At 35.2% G+C, this 26,970-nt stretch overlaps 1 protein-coding gene and 1 long non-coding RNA gene across 2 annotated transcripts; both read left to right on the top strand.

Moving 5' to 3' along the window:
* Nucleotides 1–3,762: 3,762 nt before the first annotated feature.
* Nucleotides 3,763–6,529, top strand: LOC144450457 (uncharacterized). The gene is made up of 3 exons (XR_013482246.1): nt 3,763–3,830; nt 5,145–5,399; nt 6,491–6,529. It is a non-coding gene; the product is annotated as an uncharacterized LOC144450457 (long non-coding RNA).
* A 13,805-nt stretch (nt 6,530–20,334) lies between these two features.
* On the top strand, nt 20,335–26,692 carry LOC144450597 (polycystin-1-like protein 2). The gene is made up of 7 exons (XM_078141241.1): nt 20,335–20,769; nt 21,204–21,351; nt 22,223–22,443; nt 23,218–23,341; nt 23,775–24,464; nt 24,931–25,491; nt 26,586–26,692. Exons 1-7 carry the CDS (start codon nt 20,335–20,337, stop codon nt 26,690–26,692), a joined length of 2,286 nt encoding a protein of 761 aa, XP_077997367.1.
* The last annotated feature ends 278 nt before the right edge of the window (nt 26,693–26,970 follow it).

Genomic DNA, 26,970 nt, shown 5'->3' on the forward strand with positions numbered 1-26,970 from the left:
GGTTTCCAATCTTTGGCATTCACGATGGCGGTCAGTGTGTGTCAAGTGATACTGCCTGGCTGACTTATGATAAGAATGGAGAATCGACTGACTGTGGGGATGGGAAAGGTGCACTCAATGCGATTGATGTATATGCTGTTGTTTATGATGGCGGTGAGAAATCTTCCTCCAGCTTGTGTACATGCATGCATGCATCGGCACGCATGCATGCAATTGTGCATGTGCACGTTCCACTATACGAAATGTCATATTTTACCATGTCTTTCCACCGGGGTAAATCTTTAGCAGAGAATGTGTAAATGTGGTGAGTATGAGACGAAGTGACACCTTTTTCATACTTTACCCCCAGTGATGTCTCCCCTGGGGGTTGTAGACAGTCAAAAGTGTCACTTCATCTCGTACTACCCCTTGACAGAGATGGTAGTTAGGTGGGTCACAGGTAGCATACAGCTCTTTCCAAAATCAACCGGGCCAGATAAGTACATCTAGCTTTTTCATATATTCTTTATGAGCACAACCATCTCTTTCAGATTGGCTCTGACCCCGTATTGTAATCTTTGGGAGTTGCCCCCCCCCCCCGCCCTTGTGGCATGTGTGGAGGGGGATGCAGCATATCACATACAATAATGCATAGAAGCAGTAAATATTATTTCTAACTAGTAATTATATCAATATTTATCTAATTATAATAATAAAGTAGACATAAATACAGCACTCGATAAATTAAGCTTGATAAATTATTTTCTCAGATGATACACCACCTGAAATGAATTGTTCAAATATGGTGGAAACAACATCTCCCGGTTTAGATGTCAACATTATATCAAAGTATGACATCCAGGTGACTGACAATGTGGACTTTGAGAGTGATATAACGATATCCTGTGATCCCTCACAAGGTGCTACATTTCCTGTTGGTGAAACCAATGTTACATGTGTAGCCACTGATTCGTCTTTCAACAACCAATCATGTTATTTCACCATACTTATTGAAGGTTAGTAGATTGTTGTATTTGTGGCATAATTGCCTTACAGATTTGCATGCAGCTCTTCTTATTAATTAGTTCTCATTTTTAGCACAACTGAACTGATAAGGCTCTCAGTAGTGCTATAGGCATGGTGCAGTGTCTGTCCGTCTGTCATTCTGTGTGTGTGTGTGTGTGTGTGTGTGTGTGTGTGTGTGTGTGTGTGTGGACAACTTAAAGTCAAAAACTACCAGACCGATTGGCTTGGTATTTGGTGGGGACATTACTTTTGGTGTCTACCAACAGGGATTCTTAGACAATTGAACAAACATTCAAAAAGTGTATACAAATATACTTAACAACAAGACCATGCCCATAGCAACAGCCAAATGATCGCATATATTTCAAAGATAACAAGGATTAATAGACAAGTGAATAAACATTCAAAAAATGTATGTTAATGTGGCTAGCAACAAGACCACACCCATAGCAACACCCAAATGATCATGTATATTGCAAAGAGGGATTAATAGACAAATGAATAGACATTCAAAAAGTTTATGCAAATAAACCTAGCAACAAGACCCCACCAATAACAAAAGCCTAATGATCGCATATATTGCAAAGATAACAACAGGGCTGGATAGGCAACTGGATAAATAATTCCGCAAATGAACACCTATACCTAGTATGGATCACCATGTGGGTAAACATTTTTAAAAACTGTACAGGTGTGATGCAATGCAATTAGCACTATTGTTTTGTTCTACCAATGAGGATTTTCAGTTGTATACCATGCATACATGGATCCTCTTGTGGCATACGTTTAGTTAAATGTGATATTATCAAAATGTTGTCTTACCAATAGTATAATTTCAGAAACGATATATTCTTCATTGTCATATTTTTTGTATATTTTCAAGATTTTTTGTTTATTTGTCACATTTTTCTTTATTTTCACGTTTTTGTTTGTTACATTTTGTTTATTTTAAAGTGTTATCACATTTTTAATATCATGTATTTTGCTTGTTACATTTTTGTTTATTTTTACGTTTTTGTCAGTTTATATTATTTTCACATTTTTACCTCCCGTAAGTGTACGGGAGGTATCAAAATGGCGATGTCTGTCTGTCTGTCTGTCTGTCTGTCTGTATGTCCGTCCATCCATCTGTGTATGTATGTATGTGTGTGTGTCTGTCTGTGTCTGTCTGTCTGTCTGTCTGATTGTCCGTCCATCTGTGTGTGTGTGTGTGTCTGTGTGTGTGTGTCTGTCTGGCCTATGATGTGGGTTGTTGATACAACTTTTACCTTTAAAGAGTACATGTACTGTGAATAATTAATGATATTCAGTAGCGGTATCATGCACTCTTCAAATTCCGTATAATTTGGAAGATACATTAACCAAAGAAAGTGCACTTGTACAAAAAAAGACTGTTAGCATATAGCTTTATTTTAGTTTAAATGAGTTTGCATAATTAGTGATTCCCTTACAGGAGGCATTCAGTTTAAATCTGGTTTGTTTATTTGTCAGTTTTGTTGATTTTGACTTTTCTTTTGGTCACATTGGTGTTTATTTTCCCATTTTTATGTTTATTTGTCAATTTCTTGTGTATTTTCACATGTTTTGATTTTATTTTATCCTGTTTTTATCTATTTGTGACATTTTTGTTTACTTGTCAGACAAAGAATCACCCATACCCGAGTGCCCTGATATGACCATAGAAACCCTCCCTGGAGTTGACTACGGTGAAGTATCTGCATTTGATGTGACAGCAACTGACAATGTGGATGGTCAAGTAAACATCATCATAGCCTGTACTCATGACACAAACATTCAATTCCGTTTCGGGATAACATCTGTTTCTTGTAACTTCACTGACAGAGCTAACAACAATGCTAACTGTATGTTTGCGGTTAATGTTGAAGGTGAGTTTTATAATATTTTTACTGCTATACTAAATCTACCAAGTCTTCTTATACACTGTTTATTAAAACATGTAACATTAGACTGCTAGGTAATATTTGCATAAAGCAACATTTAAAAACAAAAATATGTGTTTCTGATAACCCTACCAACCCTAGCCTGTACATATTTCATTAAACAATCACAGAAGGAGTATTCTGACTAACATTTGCTAGAAATTGGTACTTTTGCAAGAAAGTTACCAAAGACAATCTTGCAAGACGAGTTGAATGATATGGTGTTTGATTGAGGTTTTATAAATACACCAGTAAAATTATATTTTTTGCGGAAAAAGTACCAATTTTCTTCCAAGATCGCCTAATGTTTCTGGAAAAAGTTTCAACATCTCGCAACCATTGTCGACTTTTTTGGAAAACATATCTGATTCAATATCTTTTGAGAGAGCCTTCTTTTCTGGAAAAAAATTTCAATTACATTTGTACTTGTAATCATTGTCTAGTTTTATGGAAAAAGTCATAATTAAATTCTTGCAATATTGTCTGTTTCTTTGGAAAAGTTTCAGTTTCTTGTAATTATTGTCTACTTTTCATGAAAACGTATAAATTTTTATACTGTACATGTCTGAATGAGATGAAGTTATAACAAATTAATCACTGCAAACAAAACAAAACAAAACTTTTCTTTCAATTCCATTCTTCGGATAGATAACGAACCGCCAACTGTGATGTGTGTTGATCAAAGCATACCACGTTTCAAACTACCTGCTGAATATAATAACTATAGCGGCATCAGTTTCAGTGACAATGTTTACGACGATTCTGATATCGAAATGACGTGTGCTCCTCCAGAAGGTAGTCAGTTTGCTGAGAGTGACACCCCTGTCAGTTGCGATTTCACTGACCCATCAAGCAATGTTTATCAGTGTAACTTTATTGTTACAGGTAGGTGAATCACTGACCTTTACTTTAAATTTACTTCAATTTAATTTATTCTTGCAGTATGTAGTTCTTGTTAAACGACCAAGGTTTCTATGACTACGTGTTTGTACCGTTTTGCTTCTTCGTGTTGGAAGGCATTGTCAAGCTGTCCGTTTTATGGCGTAATTCATCTTAGGTGGGTAGGGGGGGGGGTGGTGGCGTTGGAGCTGAAGTGGTTGGGTTTAGTTATTCTTGTTTTTATCAAATGACCAGCAGTGGTCTATCATTTCCTTAAATATTGCTGATGAGTTTTGTAATAGTTATATGATACTTGAATTACTTTGACTCTATACTAATTTGAAATCAATATTCTTTAAACCTAGCTGCACTAGCTGTAACTGGGGTGTTATTTTTTTGATCAGATGATCAACATTATATTCATTGAAAATTGTTCAAATACCAATAATTGGACATTGTATATGTTAATTAGAGGCAATATTATTATGTACATGTAGTATAAAGGTGAAATCGTGTTTCGGTGGGGTGCTGAAAATCAATTTGATCACTTACACAAATATGTTTATCCACACATGTGTCAATACTGTACGATATCACAATTAAGTCATTATATCTAGTACTAAAGTTTCAGAAAAATGTACCAGTTGCAGCTAGTGCAGCCTTACCTTCATTTTCTTCACCAATCTCGGTAAACTTCTTTTAGGTATTCTTGTGCTTTTGTGTGTTTCTTATAAATTTTGCTTGTACAAATCAGTTAACCTCAGTAGCATAAAATAAAGTCAAGTACCCAAGTCACATGTGGGCATGTGCCCTGGGGGGGGGGTACTCGGGTGGGTAATGGGTACATATGTACCCTGGTGGACAAAATTTACAACCACAAATACTACAAAAAATCAAAAAGTAGGGGTCAAAAGTCTACATTTTAGCCAGAAACGGGGGTCAAAACTCTGCATTTAACCGACTACAACATTCACGGCGCTGCTCCAATCGTCCGAGTGGTCATGAGTTTGAACACTTTTGATACACTTTCACATGACACGTGCATGCTCTAGTCATCGCTAGGTCATTGGCTGCCGGGGGTGCCTATTTCCGATAAAGATGACTGAAAACAACCCGTGGAAACAACCTTGTTCAAAATATGGGGTTTAAGGTATACATAGAAGTGGCCGTATGGATGATGGATGCGAATACTTAATACGTGATTGGTTCAAGCAAACTTTCCTATTTCACCAGTTGATTATATGATGAAAAAGAGAGTCATTCAAATACTCTTCAAATATAATTTTTTACTTTCAATGATGTTTTTATGGTTCTTATCAGGTATAGTATTGGAACTGATTTGCCCGGAGAACATTTGGAAAACTGTACCTGATATCTTCACTACACCAGAGAGTGCATATGTAGCAGTCAGCTGGGAACCACCATATACTTACAACCAGACTGATATCAAATTATTATGTACACATAAACCAGGGAGTAATTTCACACATGGCAATACAACTGTAACATATACTGTACAGGATGAAACAAGTTTGGATTATCTTGCAAGTTGTTCTTTCAACATAGAAGTTGAAAGTAAGTTCTCATTTAAGCTTGATAACTAGATAACAAAATTACCCCGCAATAGTCCCCAAACTTTCTGCTTAAGGCACCAGGCCAACAAAGTTGAATAACATAGTAAAGCTAATATGTGTTGGATGGGTCACATGGAATTTGCACCTCTCTGGTTCATCAAGGACATACATGTATATAAACAGGGGGACGTGCCACACCTTGATTCCTCTACAGCCATTTGACAATTGAATTTTTAAGTCGCTTTTGTTGTTGATACTTTAGTATATTCAGATGCCATTTTATGTAGTGTTTCTCGAGTATGTTTTCCACACGAGACATAATCTGGCGTTGGTTAAAAATTGACAATTTTTTAGGCTATTTTATACAGAAATTTGAGCATTGATGAGGTCGAATATACATAGTTGAGTCAACACCTTTTTAACAGTACTGAGGCTATTGTTTCAAGAGGTATGAAGCTCCTAACTTTGTTTGTTTCCCAGAATGCCTCACAGCAGGCCTCTTCTAGGCCAGATTTGCCTATTCCTATAAATCAATTTTAGAGTTAGGTTGGGTATCTCAGGCAGGGAAAATGACTTAACCTAAAAAAATCGCAGCTATGATAAATTCACACCGCTTTTATTATGTGTGCTCCTCTTAAATTTACCACATGGTATCCCATTCTGGGATCGGCACAGTATCCCACAGGTTTTGTACTGGGTGCATACAGCTGTGCAGTTAGCAGCACAGTTTCTGCACAGAGATTGTTGCACAGCTTGTAAGTGAAAAATGCTGTCACACAAGTGCTGTGTTATTGAAATGTGATAACTTAAAGGCATATGTCAAACTGTAATTTAACTTCCAAAGGTAATCAAGCTGGCCTCACATCATCTCTTATCTTTTTATCTTAACTGCACAACTTGAAACAAAGACGCGTTTTTTGCCGTGGCAGTTACATGATGGAAGAAATCATGAAATGAATACAGAAAAAAACTAAGAAATAAGAGTCTCTCTCTCTCTCTCTCTCTCTCTCTCTCTCTCTCTCTCTCTCTCTCTCTCTCTCTCTCTCTCTCTCTCTCTCTCTCATATTAATGAAAAATGTTCTTTTTCCTTAGTTAACGAAGCGCCATATGGTGGACGGTGTATCATACAAGCAACAGGTAAGAGGTATATGTAGAAGAGGCCATATGGAACATAAGTGGGTATATTTAGAATTTACAAAATAATATACACCACTGAATTCCATGTTTATTATTCACTGAAATGCCAAATAAATTATCTGAATACCTAAAAAACACTTTCAGAAATGGCAGATGACTTAATTAGCATCACTATCCTCGCGACATTTTGCCAGGTGAAATTTGTATGTGTGTGCAAAACTCAAAGCACACAACTAAGTGCAAAATTTAACATGTTATTGTGATACAAGAGTAATACTTTAGTTTATTACTTAAAAAGAAAACACAGGTGAGACTGATCTTGTACTAACTGCATTGGTTGGTATCCAGTAAGTCTTCAAAAGTCACTTTCATCACAAGGACTACATTGCTCGACTTCTCTAAAAATAAAACAAATGAAAGTATTCAAATTAGTCATAACGTTAAGTGGCCTCTATGCTGTGGTAAGTAATTCTGGGATTGGCACCAAATTACCCATGCTGATGTCACCAAGAATACAGTATTTGTATGTAAAATGTTTAATAGTTACACCTTACATGCTAATGAAGCGGAAACAATTCAAAGTGATAGACTGGGACACTGGTGACATCAGCATGGGTATTTGGGTGCCAATCCCATAATTCCCTACATTAGTGTACAGAGGGCCAGTTCATGGCAAATTTGAATAATTTTATTCTTGCGCTATGTAGAGTTGTGAAAGTGAATTTTTGAGACTCAGACTGGACATCAGTTAAAGGACCAGAGCTATGACAAAATCACTCTCGTTTATATTCCCCTTTAATCAAAACTTTACAATAGAACACTTTGCATCCCACAGAGAGAATAAACTGTTAAGCATCCATCTAAAGTTTGGTGATCTTTATTTTGATTAGCAGACTTTGATCTTTTACAACAATTTAAAGTCACTTGTGTTGGATGGAAAGATGAAGGCTACAGTAAAGCGATATCTGCTCAGAATGTTGACATCAACAATAACACCAATGGTTTAACTTACGAAATAAGAGCAAAGACTCCTGGTGATGAAACTCATGGACAACTTATATACACATCCAACAACTCAACGTCACCTCCTCTATGCTTACCCCAGGGTCGACAGGAATCGGACTTTACCATTGCAGTTCTGATCAGCATCATCGACGTTTTTCAAGCATTTGATATCTTCACTATACCTGTTAAGGTCAGTATGCATCATACGTTCATGCTTTGTTAGCCAAGATCATAATAATGTATTTTACAAATCTTGATGAAGCAGGACCAGCACAAGTTTTACTACATGACATATGTTTTATTTTGATTTGTCACAGGTCAATTTACCCATGACTAATGCAGAAATCGTGATGGAAATTGCTACAAACGGTGAAATGCTGAATACAATATTGGAAAATGATGACAAGATGTTGATATACAATGTTTTATACATCTTAGCTGATATCATCTATATTTGTAACGAGGTAATGTTTTCAGGTCTTCTTTTTATTTCTCAATAAATAAAATTAGCAAGAAGAGTGGCATGATTGATATAGATAACATAATGTAGCTTCATTAGTACAGCATGTTTAAAATAATTGTGATGTTCCACTTTATGAGACCAGTTGATGTGACACCAATCTCTGCTCAAGGCTTTCGGTAGATGGACCATAGGCATCACAATTGTTTTTAACTGGCAGTTCTAAAGTAGTGGTATCTAGCTATCAACCTTTGGAACTGCAACTAGTCTAGCATATTATATATTGTTATAGATGGTAGATTTCACCAACAAAACTGAAGAGGTATTTGAAGGAAAAAACACAAAATTTAGGATAATGGAAACTTTCATCTTAATGTAAAGAATACATTCTTTGAAACCAGTTATAGCAACCTTGGGTTGTCAAAATTTGTCGATTTGTAAATAGGTCTCATTCACTTGCAGTGATTTCATCCAGGAAGTGATAGCAACTTGTACCTATATTAGTTTTGGTAACTTGTACCTATATTAATTTTGGTAACTTGTATCTATATTAATTTTGGTAACTTGTACCTATATTAATTTTGTCAACTTGTACCTATATTAGTTTTGGTAACTTGTACCTATATTAATTTTGGTAACTTGTACCTATATTAATTTTGGTAACTTGTACCTATATTAATTTTGGTAACTTGTACCTATATTAATTTTGGCAACTTGTACCTATATTAATTTTGGTAACTTGTACCTATATTAATTTTGGTAACTTGTACCTATATTAATTTTGGCAACCTGTACCTATATTAATTTTGGCAACTTGTACCTATATTTATTTTGGTAACTTGTATCTATATTAATTTTGGCAACTTGTACCTATATTAATTTTGGCAACCAGTACCTATATTAATTTTGGCAACTTGTACCTATATTTATTTTGGTAACTTGTATCTATATTAATTTTGGCAACTTGTACCTATATTAATTTTGGCAACTTGTAATTTTGGCAACTTGTACCTATATTAATTTTGACAACTCGTACCTATATTAATTTTGGCAACTTGTATCTATATTAATTTTGGCAACTTGTACCTATATTAATTTTGGTAACTTGTACCTATATTAATTTTGGCAACTCGTACCTATATTTATTTTGGTAACTTGTACCTATATTAATTTTGGTAACTTGTACCTATATTAATTTTGGCAACTTGTACCTATATTAATTTTGGTAACTTGTACCTATATTAATTTTGGTAACTTGTACCTATATTAATTTTGGTAACTTGTACCTATATTAGTTTTGGCAACCTGTACCTATATTAATTTTGGTAACTTGTACCTATATTAATTTTGGTAACTTGTACCTATATTAATTTTGGTAACTTGTACCTATATTAATTTTGGTAACTTGTACCTATATTAATTTTGGCAACTTGTACCTATATTAATTTTGGCAACTTGTACCTATATTAATTTTGGCAACTTGTACCTATATTAATTTTGGTAACTTGTACCTATACAACTATGGAATATAGAGCGTTGCGGTTGCTTGCACGAAGTGAGCTTCAAGCAGAGACAATTTAGGTAAAGACAACAAGATAAGTGACACAAAACAACAGCCGGTGCCTCTGATGTCGGTTGACGGAAAGCTTTATGATTTTGTTTATATCTGTCATGTTCTAAAATAAACTCCCACGGTGTTCTAGGACTGTTCATGCCGTCAACGTGACTTCCTTTACTCCTGATAACATTAGATTAGAATTAATTTTGGCAACCTGTACCTATATTAATTTTGGCAACTTGTACCTACATTAATTTTGGCAACTTGTACCTATATTAATTTTGGCAACTTGTACCTATATTAATTTTTAAAAACTGTCAATCAAGTCAGACACTGTATACAATTTTAATTAAATTGCTCTGAAATTGTTTATCATTTCAGGAATCATGCATGGAAGAATCAGTCGAAGCTGAACTGTTGACCAAGGTAACTTATACTATCTTGTACTTTTAGTAACCCCAAAATCAAGGCAGGCAGACCATCTGTGCATCCGTCTGTAATACAACATTTCACAGACATATGCACTATTTGATTTCTGTTAATCTAAAACGATTAAAGTTTGACTGGACTTTTCCTTTAAAACTGCACTGGCTGTAACTGGAATATTATTTTTTGATTGGACAATCAACAATATATTTTATTGAAATCATGATCGAGTTGCAATGTTCATTTTAGGGTGTGGACCGAAAATTCAATTTGATAAAATTTATTATACCATATCATGTGTACATCAACTACACAATTGCCTACAGATGATTCAATACTGTATAGAGTAAATGATATAATCATGATTCAGTTGTTAATAGTTAAAATAAATGTTGCAAAAACAACTTCCCAGGTGTACAAATTTTAAGAGCCTTATTCAGTTGAGTCATGATACCAACTGAAAATAAGGTAAAACTCGACCAATCCCAGTATTCACCAAATGAGTCTCATATGGGTTCACCATCACAGCTGGTAATTTCAAATTTTAAACATTTGTCTGTCATACAGCAGCAAAGGTTTAGGCTTGGTTGAGTGCATAAAATAGTACTAACACACATGTAGAAAATACCAGGACAATTCTCAGTTTAGAGACCTTCTTGTACATGTAATAGAGTATTAGTAAAACCAACATGATGTTGTGTCAAAAAAGTCTAAAATAGAAAATTTCACTTTAATACAGGGCGCATGGTGGATAATTGATACATTGGAAGAGGTCATGAGCACTGACTTGGACTTTAGTATCCAGGATACAGAAATTGTGGCCCAAACCTTAGCTGTCATAACAACTACTTGTACTTCAGACAGATTCACTTCAAAAAGTGAGGTATGTAAAATCAAAATGAGTTATAAGGATGTAAAGTAAACTAATTCACAGTTGTCTGAACTTGTCTAGTTGTGAATCCCTGTTTTCTTTTTCCTTTCTTTGGTTTAATTACTTATTACTATAAATGCTTGTTTATAGAAATGCCATGTAGTTACATTGTACCCAACATTCATTTAGTATTTGATGTTTCTATATATTATGTGGAGTCGTGATGGGTGAATGGTTAGCGTGACCGGCTTGGAATCTACAGGTTGCAGGTTTGAGCCCCATTGCTGCTGTTTGTTTCTGAGTGGCTAAAATCCTTGGGCAAGATTTGAACCACGACTGTGCCTCAGTCAACCCAGCTGTATAATTGGGGACCTGGTAGGATGTACGTTGCAATGTGAAGGCTTTAATCCTTTAATCCTATGCACTTAAATGGCTGCAATGGATTGTATGCCCCCCCCCCCCCCGGGAGTTAAAAAAGTCTAAAGGACTGTTTTGCCGTTCTGATCTGAGCCTGTGGTAATAATTGCAAAGCGCTTTTGAACATGGCATGGGAAAGTGCTATATAAGAATTCAACATTATTATTCCTCATCAAGTGAGAAAATTTCTCACTATGGACCAAATACAACCCATTGCAATTTACCTTTCAGTGGCTCTGTTTGATATAACCTTGCAGAAACTAATAAGAAACTGCATATGCTACACTTTAAAGATAGCAAGATTAAATGAATACAGTTTCTTGTGGCATTTTGTCAAACTGAAATGAATCGATATGCCACCATCAAATGCAAAACAAATGTCAAAACTTTGGTGCCCATGTGTCTTTCTCGTTGCATTATGTTTCAATGGTTTATTTCATTTAGGCAAATGTAACAAGAAATTGCTATCTTGCTATAGTGTAGAACATGCCATTTCATATTGATTTCTGAGTGGTTGTAACAAACAGAGTCGATGAATGGTAACTTGAAAGTGCTGCAGCTGTGTTTTGATCATAAAGGACTCTACAAAGACTAATTTACACCTCCCAATTTAATAATATCTGCTAGTCTAGCATGTAAATTAATAAAAATTACAATTTACAAAAAAATCATTTATATCATAGATGATAAAGAAAGCATCAGATATGATTGGAACAGCAACAACATCATTGCAGAGATTCATGGAAAACAACCCTGGTAGCTATATCAACAACACACCTGTAGAAAAGATCAGAAATGGTAAGTCGTACAATCTGTACAAACCTGATTTGTATTAGTGAAACTGCTATGCTCAATTATATTAATTACTGATAGCATTGGTCTCTTACCAAATCTCCTTTTTTCTCACTTATCTTTAGATCTTCTTCGTTCATCTTCTAATATGTTGTATGTGGTATATGATTCTACTGTACAAGATATTGGTGAAGTTGACAAGGTATGAGAACAAAGGCTAGCCGTCCAGCAAAATCTGACTAGTTTTTAATAGAAAAGGCCAACTATACACTGGAGCAAGGCATTTGGGGAAACAAAAAAAGTTAGGAGCTAAAACGCATACAACAATAGTGTCAGTTTGGGGAGAGTTTTGTAGATAGTTAGCTGCAATTAATGTTTAGTCCCATAATGCCTTGCCCTTGTGGACAGTAGACCTCTTCCGCGTCAGATTTCCAATTTGTATTTAAAAGCAGTCAAGCCATGTAGAAGTTGGTGTAAATAACTTTTCTTGGTTCCCTAAACATAATTTGACTATATTTAGAGTTGTAGAGTGATGTGGAATGTTTATTCCCATAATGCCTGGTTCCAGTCTACAGTAGACCTCTTCTAAGTCAGATTCCCAATTTGTGTGTAACTATATTTTAGAGCAGTCGAGCAATGTAGAATTTGTGGAAGTGAATTTTCTCGGTCCAAACTTTTTATGCATTATGTGGATAGCGGACAAACTATTAGCTCCGTTCTCAGTAAAAGCTGCAAGGAGCTTAGGGGTTAGGATTATTCTCCGCTGTGCATCGTCCATCCATCAACTTCCCTACTTTCGTCTTCTCCTCTAAAACTGGATGGTCAATTGGCCTGAAATTTGGTGTGTATGTGTCATGTGATGAGCAGATATGTTTGTTCAAGACAAGTTGATTGGGTTATCAATATGCAAATTAGGGGTAAAAACAGAATTTTTTTGTTATAATATAAAAGTACAATTATAGTTTACCAACTTTCTGTGTGAAATGTGTTCTATAGTGTGTGTATGTTTGTGTGTGTGTGTGTGTGTGTGTGTGTGTGTGTGTGTGTGTGTGTGTCATCATATGAAACCACTATAACAACTTTTAAATTATTACTTTGCTAAACCGAAACTGCATAGTGGAAGAGCTGAACAGCAGAACCACTTCTACACATGTTACAAAAAAAACCCAAAAAACCCAGCAGTGCTATTCCAATGATAGGTCACTTGTAATTATTAAATTTTGCAAATCATTAATTTATGAAGTATTCCTTTACTAAATATATGTCACTTTTCTCTGATCCAGATAAAGGAACCTACAACTACTCTATTTGATGCAATTAGTACATGCCTTGATATTACTGTGATGGCAGCTGACATTGGTAATAACTTGGCTATGTACGAAGATGAATGGATTGTTGCCATGGCCGACAGACGTAGTAGAAGTGATTTCCATGGTAGCGAGCTAACATCTGAATTTGGCGGTTTCACTCTTCCTTCTGGCAATGAAAATGATAATGAAATCGAAATCATGACTGTAAAGGTAGGATACAAATGAAAGATTTGACAATTAGTTGGTGGGGAAGAGGCAAAAGAAGAAGAATGTGTACTAGGAACAGAATTGTCATTCCAATTATCATCTTATCCTTGGGCATTAGTATATGCAAAAGGCATACTGTCCAACTTTGCATACATGCGTCCTTGTCCACATGTATCTCTGGAATGTATGAGTCAATTTCTGATCAAATATTGTGCATATTTGCTTCATTTTGATTTTTTGACCTTCATGTATCGCTGCATGAATGACTGCCATAAAAATTCACATGTATCATTAAATGTTTGTCTCTCCAACTTTGGAATCTTAATAGATAGTGACCTCATTTGAGTGTCCAGACCATGTTATCCATGGTGAATGTTTTAATGAGACCTTGACCTTGGACTCTATGTTTAAATTCAAATGACCCAAAATATACCAAGTGTTCATGTATGCCATTGACATGAATGGACAAACCCACAGAAGCTGGCGCTGTTGCTTAGTTCACCACTAGAGGGTGACCTGAAGGGTTGCCTTGCGAGTGCGAAGCATTAGCGTGCTTCGTACTCACTAGGCAACCCTTCAGGTGGTGAACTTAGCAACAGTGACAGCTCCTGTGGACAAACCTGGCACAGCTGTCAGCTACTGTAGTCAATTTATGTACATCACCTTTTTAATTACCTTCGCAATAATGACCGAACGATAGCCATTCAGAATATTCAAACTGTCGGGGACTATGTTTTCGATTAAACTTTTTCTTTTCTTTTTCTTCACTACCATCTCACAATATCATCACCATCATCACATTAACAGAACGAGTCATCATCATCATCATCATCATCATCATCATCATCATCATCATCTTTATCATTATCATCATCATCATCATCACCATCATCATTGTCGTCCTTTCATTACAGTATTGAGACTAAATTAAGATATTCAAGTAAATACTATTACACAAAAAGTACTAGGATGAGCTCTTAGACAAATTTTGTAGAATACATTCTTCAATTGAATGATTTTACATTTACCAAATGCTCATTTTTCTTGAATTCTAATATGTTTCTCCCTTTCCATCATAGTTCATAGGCATTGCCATGAATCCAACCACATGGAACACCCCCAAACCATTAATAGGTTCACCTCTACTGTCTTTGGAAGTGCTTGATGAAACCAGAACCGGTGATCCACTGCCAGGAACTAATGTTCTTGAGATAAAACGTCAAGAAAGAGGTGATAAACGTAAATCAGTAATTACCACAATTGAGACAAATCTGCTGATTGAGGAAAGGCTGTACTTTCAAATCAACGAATCAGAGCCAGAGAGCCTACTGACTTTAACCATTGATTCAGACAACCCGACTTCAGAGATTGACGTCTACGTCATGACCGATGTCTTACCTAAAGAAACCATGTATGACAACAAGTGGTCACTTACTGGAGACTATCCAATGACAGTGTTCTACAACAATGATAACAAAGACATCCACTCATACAATCTGTTGATTACATTCGGTGAGTTATATGACAAAACCCCATGGTGAGTGAGTGCATGTGTAGCATACTCAGGGTATTTGCATGAGTGTGTATAGTGTTCAGTGTGGTTGTACTTTCATGAGCTTAGTGATTGAAAGGCACAAAACACTGCAAATATACATATAAACCTGAAGTACTCACACTGACACTCTTACAGGATGGGGTTATGTTCTTATTACACATATTTATCCTAAATAGTTTTCACTACATGTAGTTACAAAACAGACAAACTTTTAAAGACTTGGACTTCATATCAATGTTTCTCAAAAAGTATACTCTATCGCCAGAGGGATTCTATTGTATTTTCCATGAATTAAAGTAAGGATGATAATAAGATTTGACAAAATAAAATTTTGTTATCTCTTCCCTTGCATGTCTAGGAAATTGGACACAAAATACTCAAACAGTAACTTTGAATGCAGGGTTTAAAATCTGCCGATATTGGGATGAAACTGATGAGGAATGGAAATCGGATGGATGCTGGGTAAGTACAAGTTTATACTTCACTTTCTATTTTAATACAATATCACTTTGTAGTATCATATATTTATCATCTGTATTTTAGTTTTAACAAAAACTCTGATAATTTTGTTTATGAATAACATTATACTGAGGTGTATGCAAATAACAAGAATGTTTTTGTTTTGTGATTATTTTTTATTGTCGGCACCAATTTTTTTGAGAGATTTTCTCATTATCCTTTTGAAATAATGCAGTGTGATGTAATATTACTAAGAAATAATTGATAAGTTAAATTTTTGCTGTTATATCATGTTAAAATAGTTAGGAATATGACCACAAGGGTGTGATTCTAGTTAACCATGACAGAGTTTGACAGCTTTGCATTGCTGATCATTCAGCCTGAATACAACAAGTAACACTGAGGTAAAAAAGCAATTTCTGTATGTGGTACACTCATTTATAGCATTCATATCAAGTATAAAAGTATACTGTTTCAATTGGTTTATTTACAAGCCTAGCATGTGGCCTTTCTGTGTGGTCAATTAGCAAATTAAACAGTACATGATGGTGTTTAGTCTTTGTTCTATACATCACTCATAATCAAAGAGGTCAACATGAATTTCCATCATTTCCTGATGTAAATGTTATTTCAAACGTAATAAAGACAAAGCAAGACTAAATGTAACAAAGTATTAACCAACGTCCTCTCACGCAATGCATCTTGGAACTGGAAAATCGACTTTTGTGGTATCTACAGAAAATGCTTTACTTTGGTGTTATGGGTTGTAATATCTAACAAGTATGATCATGGCAATTGGCCATGTAATGCTTGTAGCTGGTGTACAGGAAATTGAAGTACTAACTAGCACAGTGACCCTTAGTGAAGTTCCTTAAGAACTGGTGTTCATGTTTGTAACTGTGTAATGATCATACCAGTAGGTATAGCTGAATTCTCTGTGTTGCAATGGCTTAATATACTCAATATATTAATCCATACAGCAGAGAATTGCCAAAGTCAAGTTTTAAAAAACATTATGCTTGAACAAGCTTATAGCAGTTATTTTTGGAAAGGTTGTTACGTATGTGGCCAATTGTACGGAGATGAAAATAATTTGAAAATAACGTGTAAAGGATGAAAGAATATTAGATATGCGTAATTTGTCGACGTCTCACAAAGATTCTGCATTCTATTCCAGCCTAGTGATCTTGTAACCAGTGACGGCACCATAGTATGTGAATGCAGTCATCTGACCAAATTTGTTGCTGCTGATATTATTGTCCCTGTGAATACAATAGACTTCAGTACTGTGTTCACTAAAGGTATTACTGACAACTCGGTGGTGTTGTTAACGATATCAGCTTTCTTCATCGTTTATATATTGATTGTGATGTGGATGCGAAGAAAGGACAAACATGACTTGATTGAGGTACGTTTCATTATATATTAAGCTTACTAAAAGTCTAATAGTAATAGCAAAATAAATCCAGTGCAATCCACTTTGTTTAAAGGGGAACTATTAGCTGAGTTATACACTTTGGGTGTAATTTAATGTACAGTACATATTTAGGCATTCATAGTATTCTACTTACTGATGCATACTTCACCATCACATGCAAACAATTGAACTTAAATCTTGTATTAAGACATAATGATGTAATCACTGACATACTTTATTATATGTATATTATGTGTATTATTAAAATGTTGAGAAAACCACTACCATGCAATTGTAAATATTCCACAGTGCCAGAAGCCAGAATGTCATAGAAGGCATACAGATAAAAAAAAACATTTAGAATTTAATCATGGCTTAAGTATTTTCATGCCCCCCACCCAGAAAAAAAAGATAACTCAGCTTGTGCCAATTTTAGTTATAATGCATTTATTCTTTGTCAATATTAAAGCATGGTATGAACCAGTATACTTCATTATAGGACGTTCTCACATTTTCTTTTCATCATTTTGTTCAGAATTTCTAGCCCAAGTTGTGTGCTTAAGTAAACGTTTTTACGACAGTGTCTCTCATTTTAAATATATGTTTTGTCATATATTATGCCCAGTGATAGCTCAGAAATATTTATCTCAATATTTACTTTTCCAGTGGCTGTCGCCTCCTTTATTTGGGAACAAGACTGAAGACAACTATTTGTACCAGATAACTGTTTACACTGGACTCAGACCAAATGCAGGGACAACGTGTGATGTTTCATTTGAAATAACTGGTGAACAAGATCAAAGTGGGGTCAAATTCCTCAAGGATAAGGAAAGAATTGTGGTAATATGTTGTATGTTGTTCAATACTAAAGATAGAACCCAATTAAGCATAAGTAAAAGTGTTGCGATGAATAGTTGGGGTATTTGCATGAATGTGTACAATGTTGCCCAACAGTCCTATTTTCACGTGCAACAGAAAACACCACAAGCATTTAGTGCAAATACCCCAAAGTACTCGCTCTGGTACTCACACGTCACGCGTCCAGCCTAATTTCTCCCGGGGGGGGGGGGGTACTCCCCTTATATGAGTATACGTATATGTACCGCCCTTTGGGGTGCATTTTCTAGCCCTTTTGGTCTAAAATGGGGTGTGTTTTTTTGAGTTGAAGAGTCTAAAATGGGGTCCACTTTCTATTATTTTTTATTTTGCTTGGTCTAAAATGTGGTCCACTCTCCTTACCAAATCATAATTGCCATTAATTGCCCCAAAATGTTGCCTCCTAAGGAAAATGTTGTTAGGTCTAAACTTTCATCTTTTAGAAACCTGTAATGGTCTAAAATTTGGTTTTGATTTTTGGTCAAAATGGGTCTAAAATGGGGCCTGGGGTTTCCAGCACTAGCCACACACCCCTACCAGAGTTGGCCTCTGGTTCTGCCCCCGGGAATTTCTCCCCTAGAACTACTGTGCACGAGGTTCTGTCATTATTACATAATTGTTTACCTAAAACATGTTAACAACAAATTCTCTAACAATCATACTGTGTAATCACATGATTTGGTATGCAAGGAACATTCACATACACTCATTTGCATAAATGTGTACAATAATGTTTTTGGTACCATCTCACAGTAAAAATAAAGTAAAATACCTACTTTATTTTGTGACGTTGTGTTATAAGAAACAACCTTTTTCATTTTTGCCTCGACATAATTCACCTGTTAAATGTCATGTGATAAATTGAACTGCAACTTTGATGTCATAGTTTAAACAGTCATGTGGAGAATCTCTGATGCAAAATAATAACTAAAGCATTCTTATTTTAAATTGTATTTGTCTTATATGCTAGTTTTGTTATGTTCGTATGTTATTTTATATTATGGTGATGTCAGTGCTTTTTCTGCTTTCTTATCTCAGAATCCAATTTCTTTATAAAATTTATGAGAAAGATGTCATTCTCAATAGAGGATATTAGGAGTTAAGAATAACTAGAGGCATGACCCATCTTCTAAAACAGAATAACTTGTCATCGACTTTTCTGGACAAACGTTTGGAATTTTCAGTTTTTACTTTTTTTAATCATTTTTGAAAAATTTCTCCTGCAGAAGCTGTCCACTGGTTCAGTGAGAACTTTCATTATGTCAGTGCCCAAGTGTCTTGGTCCATTGCTGTACATTCACATCTGGTTGAATATTACTAAGGGCAAGCTGGTTGATGGTTGGTTCTTGGAGAGAATTGAAGTCCTTGATCTTCAGAAGAAACACAAGTATGTGTTACATTTCGATATATTTCAAGTGAATTATCCATTCTAAGAGTCCATGCTTGAATAAGTTCAATGCAAGAGATAGTAATTTTCAAACTTGTTTTCGTTATTTCTATTTATAATGCATATTTATTTGTTGACCATGCATGTCTCAAATCAGGGTCATTATATTATGTGCTGCAGTGAGTTATCATATGTATCTATAATAATGTGTTGTGTATTACAATGAAAAGATCAAGATGCCATATGCACTAATTATCCATAGCGTGTCCCAGTACACTGCCCATTGTACTTAAACCCATTTTGTGATAATGCCTTTAACTTGTCTTTTCAAATGTTTGAAAGACTGACAAAGTTTTCAATACCTTTGCCAATCAGCCCAACATTATTATATAGTATTGTCAATGCCAAACATGTGTGCATAAAGTAGGGGTATTGGGTATACCTTTTTGGCCAGGACGATGGGTTTTTATACCTCATTGGTATTTGTTTTCAGCCCTTCTTAAAGTTTTGCCCTTCCGTACAATCCGTTTCTTCAAGTCATAAAGTCTTAATGTACACAATATGTACAAGCCACATGATAAACATAAACATTATAAAGGAAAAGATATAGGCTCCTCCAGGATTTGTCCTGGAAGCTAAACTAATTAGCAGCGATGAAAGTATGATAAACTGTAAAGAGATTGGCAGATACGTTTAAAGAGGTACACATACTTACATTTTTAGTAACTGAGTATTATTATGTGAAGTTCTCTCATATTCTCTTTACTAATTGATTTTACCTATTGAAGTCATAATGAACATCTTTTGATTTTGACATATAGATTCCATTTCACCTGTTACAAATGGTTTGCTATTGATAAATCTAGCAGCACTTTACGACAAGTACTACCAGTTTGCAGCAAACCCCAATTGACGAAATTTGTGCATTTGATGTCAAGCCATGGTCGAGATAAAATGACCGATGACTACCTATGGGGTTCCGTCGTAAATAGGCAAATACCAAGTTCCTTTACACGAGTCGAACGCCTATCCTGTTGTCTGACTGCCATGTTTTTAACAATGTTGGCAAATGCTATGTTTTACAACAGTGATGATAGAGTTCAGTCAACAAAGATAATACAGTTGGGACCGATAGAGATTCCTCTTGGCATGATCTATACAGGATTGATCAGTTGCCTGGTAACCTTACCAGTATCCATCATCACAGTGTATCTATTCAGTAAATCCAAGCCTTATCATGGTGTAAAGAGAAGGCATGGTTCAGCAACTATTCTGAACACCGCAGACAATCTCTCGGACATCGATGACAAAAACTTCCCGTTACCTTGGTGGTGTAAATGGATTGCTTGGTTCTTAGTTTGTATTTGCGTACTTCTGTCAGCATTCTTTGTTGTACTGTACAGCCTACAATGGGGTCCAGATGTTTCAAAGGAATGGTTAACATCTCAACTTTCATCTTTGTTTCTGTCATCATTGCTAATTGACCCATTAAAGGTAAGCAAGTTAAACATTTCATTTTTGTATCATTATTAGTGTAAGTACATGTAAATCTGCTATACCCTAATTACTGTATACATACCAAGTATACTATATACAATGAACGTGACACGTAAGCATACTAAAAATAATATAAAATGTAATATTGTCATTGTGTATGATACACATATACATGTACAATATTTTGTTTATCCATTTCTGCATACATTTCAATAGGAGTGTCTGTAGAAATAAACACCGCCTTTTTGTTCTAACATTCAACTTATTGACTTATGCGACATAGTGTAATAAGTAACTTTATAGCTACAGTTTATTGACGTGATCTTTTTTAGAGTAGCATACATTATCTGTCAAATTATCTCATTTCTCTAATGCTAACAAAAGGAAATGTCACTGATTATATTGTCCTTCTTCATGTTCTCTTTATACAGGCAATCCTAATAGCCTTTGTGCTTACACTGAAGTTCAAGTTGCTCAAAGAACCAACCAAAGCGGAACCAGACAGCAGTGATGAACGTGGTATCAAACAACCCATTCAGTTTGATTCCATTAAAGTGGAAGAGACTCGCAAACTAAAATGTGAGTAATCTATGTGTAGTATACATACAGTTAAAGCAATGTAAATAGAGACCATATTTCTGCTTATATTGGAATTGATAAGAAAGCCAATCAATCAATCAATCAATCAATCAATCAATCAATCAATCAATCAATCAATCAATCAATCAATCAATCAATCAATCAATCAACCAAATAATTTGTATTTATATCACCAAAATCCAATGGGATGTAATGTTCTATGCTACTAAACAGGGACAATAGTACGAGTAAATCGATGTCATTTTAAACAATATTAAATACATTGTTGCAAACCACGGCCTGTTTTATGGCACAATTCTTAACTGCCCCACTGGAAGTGTAGCGGAAGAAATAACAGCTCTGGTTTGTGAGAATCATTAAATATGTCTATGAACAAAATAGTTTAAACAAATGTTTTCTAGCAAGCAAGATCGAGCGGCTCAATGTCAATGATATCTGGCTGACGTGTGAGCATTTGAAATTGGTGAACCAAACCTAGAACCATTGCAAGCAATCAATGCACTGACTAGATTAAACATACCATACACATCAACCAAGTACATGCCTGTAAGTGTGTAAGATATATTAGATGGGAATGACTGTACACTGTTTTAATTCTGAACTAAATGGTTCTAATGTCCAAGGTAGAAAATTTCTCCCTCTTCTCTTAATGTAAGACACCGTCTTCATTACTTATTCTACGAGACTAGTGACATTTCAGAGAGACTATCAAAATACCATAGTGGTATTTTATTTCTGTAGGAATTTATAGATATTTGCCCAGATTATAGTTTATACTAAAACTTTCAAGATTCTCATTATTGATATCATTTTGTGTTGTTTTTCTATTTTCCAAACCTTCACCAATCAGACACAAGTGACTTTGCCTCTCCCCCAACACCAAAGGAGATAAAGAGTGCAAGACAACTTTACATCAAACATAGGAAGCTGATGAAAACGATGAAAGACATGATATTTTGGATACTGTTTCTTGTGGTGACAGTACTGATCACTCAAGTGTACAGATCTCCATCCCATTACTATAGTAACAAAGCCATGTATCAGACTATTGGGCGCAGAGAAGCACTCCAGGTAATTTAATACATATTTGTCAGGCTGTGTTGTTAAAGTGGTCATATAGATGAGATATTGTTATTTATTTGAGCAAAATGTTTAAAAGATGAAAAGTATTACTATCCTGTTTCTATACTTTTAAAAACAATTATTATGTTAACAATTAGACCAAGTCTGGATTTGTAAGACAATTGCAAAAAACCCAAATGATATGTTTGACTAAAATTCACTGCCTATGACATTGGAGAGCTCTCCAATGCCTATGCCTATATAAACAATAACAAGTCTTTTACAATAAATAAGTAACAAACACGGACTTGATCCATGTTGTTCCTCATTTGGTATTTTTCAAGCAGAATAAAATAGTAAAGTTGTTTTCTTGATCAAAAATCCATTTAAATACCTATTTGTCATCCATATGGCCAATATAATCTGTCGTGTTCTGTTTATATGTTTGATTATGTAATGTGATTGTTAGTATGAGTGTTTGCATTAGCAATGCTGGCTTGTAGTGTTTTTTCAGTTATTTTGTTTGTTTCTTAGCTTTTTATTGTTCTGGGGTTAGGCCTCGGAAATCACGCTACAGTTTCACTTTCAAGAAGACTATCTATCAGATCATCCAGAATAATTCATTGCTGGTCAACTGTTGGCCAGCCACAGCTCTGACGGTCACATGTTATATCCATCAAATGCTATATTTGTGTATTCAATTTGTGAAACTACAATGTAGTATTACTACATACCATTAATTTGGATATGTAACGTCTTTCCGTGGTTGTCTGTGTTTTTTAGTGCAGGGATGTTAGCTGTATTCTAGAATGGATCAACAAACGGGCACTATATTTTGACAAAGAAATCACAGACATGTCCTATGTTGTCAGCAACATCACCTTGCGACAGCAACGTATCGCAACAGGTAGGAATGAAAAAACGATAACAAGTTTGATTCTGACATGAAAATAATCATTTTCAATTTTTTTATTTCCTTTCTGGCTTCCTTAGCTAACCTGCACACATTACCAAGATATTTATTCATGTTCAGGGCTGTTGAATGCCATACATGATCTGCATTCATTTGATCTTCTTAGTATAATTTTGCATGGTTCCTACAAATGTGAAGTAATTAGACTATAAACTCATTTAGACTTAATGATATAGTCATTGTTTAAACTAAACATAGCTTTAAAAGTAAGAGACACTTCTAGTTCTCATAGCCAGGCAATAAGTGGGTACTATGTTATATTAATGAGTAAACATTATTAATAGCGATTTCAGGTTTTCAATACTAGAGTTGCTCCTTTTCATATGTCATAGTCTCATTTTGTTCCTATCATTTCATACTTTTTCAGACCTCTGTTCAGATAAACCAGTACTGAAAGCAATTCATGAGAAGTGCATTTCTCATGAAGAGATGGATAAAGGGGCATACGGAACAGGATGGACAACATCACAATCAGACAATGTAACCAACTTTACGTACTCTCCATGGGTGCATAGTAGTCATCACCACAACCATCTAAAGTACACACTCTCTGTCTGGGCACCAAGTGGCAATCGATACAACGCAGATGGTTTCATTGCACCACTCGGTAAAGATGGGCGTGCAGCGAGAGATTCCATAGACACTCTAATTGATAACGGATGGGTCGATAGGTACACACGGGTCCTTATCTTGGAGTTCACCACATACAACCCAAATGCGAATCTCCTCAGTGCGGTAACATTCCTAGCAGAGTGTCGTAGTACAAGTATCATCTCTACCATGATTGAGGTTTCTACTGTGGTCTTAATGGATCCATTCCAAGCCAAGAACGACGCAGTCTTTCCGGTAATATGTCATGCCCTGTTCAGCATTCTCACACTACATTTGTTGTTCAGATATCTCTCTGATGCAGGTGTGTGTGGTTGTAAAGTTGCATGGAGTTTCTGGAACGCATGGTACTTGACAGGTTCGGCTTTAGGCATGATTTCCACCGCCATGCTGATTCTACGATTGGTCGTGATGAAATGGGTACTTCAAGAACTCAGCCACTGTGAAGGTAATTTACATGCCAAGTTGAATTTACTTGACTGTCTGCTTTGGGGTTCTTATCAATCTGATTATCCTCTCCCTGTCTACAAGGGGGTATTTGTTTGTACACAAATTACTACACATTAAACAAATAAACAATTAAAATCTGATCAAGGTGGATGCTTATTCCCAATGAAAAACATAGAGAACCACAGCCTCCTTAGTTATCAGATTCATGACCCCCAAATGGTTATTACCGTCAAATGAACTACTCATGAATATTCATGTTCTACCATTGCATATTTCTGCAGTACACAGGAGCGAGCCAAAATCATAACGAGGAGCGAGGTTGAATTAGGTTTTACTTGGCAATTATGTGTAATGAAAGTGATGTAACAGTACAAAACAACTCTCCAGGATCAAAAATTACAAAAATGTCTTAACTCCTGTAGTGTCATTCCCCTTTAACAAGCAATGACATATATTTATTTCAGACTGCTATGGAAGTGTACGATATCTGACATTTATTGATGACATCCATACAATAGTCCTTGCACTTGTATCTTTTGTTTCAATTATTGGATTGATTAATATTATCTCTCTGAATCGAACCACGTCTATTCTTGGCATATGTATTGGTATTGCTGTGCGACGACTTCTCTTATTCACACCACTATTCTTTATTATATTCTTTGCATATGCTCAGTTGTTCTACTTCTTGATAGCACCAACTTTAGGATATGCTAGCCTGTATGACACAATGACACAACTGTTATTTCTCCCTCTGACTTCTTCACACCACAGTGAGTATGCTGATTCTGTAGTTGCACAGATCATGATCTCAACACTTCTCTTTCTGAAGAACTGTATCTATGTGGTGCTTGTTATGTCTATTGTCAACACTGCATTCAAAGAAGCACATCTCCAGCCAGGACTAATGGGTGAAAGACGCAATACCTATGACAACCTGCTGGATAAGATTCGCCATTGGTTTCGAAACAGTTGGATTTATAGACGTTACATTTCTCTTTGGAAACAAGATACTAGTAGAAAAGGCAAGTATTCCTGGGCAACACTTTTTTCTTTTTAATAAATGTTATTCAGTTTTGTCAAATAAAAGGAAAGACGAAAAGAAAAGGAACATTTTATCGACAAGCATTTTCAAATCCTTCATTTCTTTAAACCTGCACTTGCTGTAACTGGGGTATTATTTTTTGGATAAGACAACTGACATCATATTTACAAAATTGTTAAATATGCGAAAAATCTTATATTGCCCACGTCAATTTTGTTTATTTTATCTATGTTGTAACACTATATAGTAATAACTTGAAATCTTAATTCATCGGGAGCATTAATTTTGGGTTGCAGAACTAAAATCAATTTGATGGCATTGCACTAATATGTATCGCAACAGGTGATTGAGTACTTTTCAAGGTGTATGATATTATGAGTATAAGTCATTTTATCAAACAATTTGAAAACAGTTTTGTTTTAAGAAAAATTCCAGTTGCAGCTAATGTAGCTTTACTAGAGGAATTGTTAATTGATGGCCTTCAGTGTCCCTTTGCTTTTTGTACTTCTCATGTGCTCTGTATAACATCCTGCTACTTTGTATTGTATTGAAGTATCCTACGACAGAACTATCTTAACACTATCAAATAATGTAGATGTTGAAATTGCTACATGACAAAAAATTTCTTCTCTGACAGAAAGATAGACATGGTTTAGCGTAGAACCTTTACAGGGTTGATCTTGACAATATCTACTCAACCAGTAAGTTGAAAGGACATTATCAAGATCAATACCAATGCTAATACATCAAATTGTTGCTTGCATGTATTTCAAATCTCTACACCAAGCAGTATTTGTAATTATAAAGTCATGAAAATCTAGTCTTAGGACCAAAAACGATCATCAACTTGGTAGTCATAATCAAATGTCTTACGCAGGTTATGCAAAATGTATAATGCACAAGTAGTTCAAAGTTTTTTTGACATTGACCTTTTAGAGCTCTCTTCGTCAAATGTACTAAGATTTTTGATCTATTAATATGGGTTAGTACACTAGAGCTAATCTTTTGATTTTACAATTCTATATCATACAGATAAAAAATTACTACATTCATAATTTTATCATTTTTATTCAGTGTTCAAACGTAAAAGGGTTCGAAAGATTTCAAAGAAGGTGTCTGCCTTCAACAAACTAGAAGAACGTCTGAAGGTGATAGAAGAAAGAGTTGACAAAATGAAATAAGGATGGCATACAGTGTGTGTATGGTCCTGTCGTACTTTACCAGGTTTATGTTTAAGGGGTTTAACTCAATCTCGACCCTCACAACAGTCAACCAAGTTTATGCTCTGAATAGTTTTGTAGGTTGGCTGAAATTTTATTGCTGTTTTAAGATGATAATAATGTGTGTGTTTTATTGTCATATATATATATATTCAGTTGTTATCAATTCATGGAATCACGGTCATTTGACATATAACCATAGCTATTGTGGTCATTCTAAAGTTCATGTTTTGAAAATT

Source organism: Glandiceps talaboti, chromosome 20 (assembly GCF_964340395.1).
Source record: "Glandiceps talaboti chromosome 20, keGlaTala1.1, whole genome shotgun sequence".
In the NCBI taxonomy this organism is placed as follows: domain Eukaryota; kingdom Metazoa; phylum Hemichordata; class Enteropneusta; family Spengelidae; genus Glandiceps; species Glandiceps talaboti.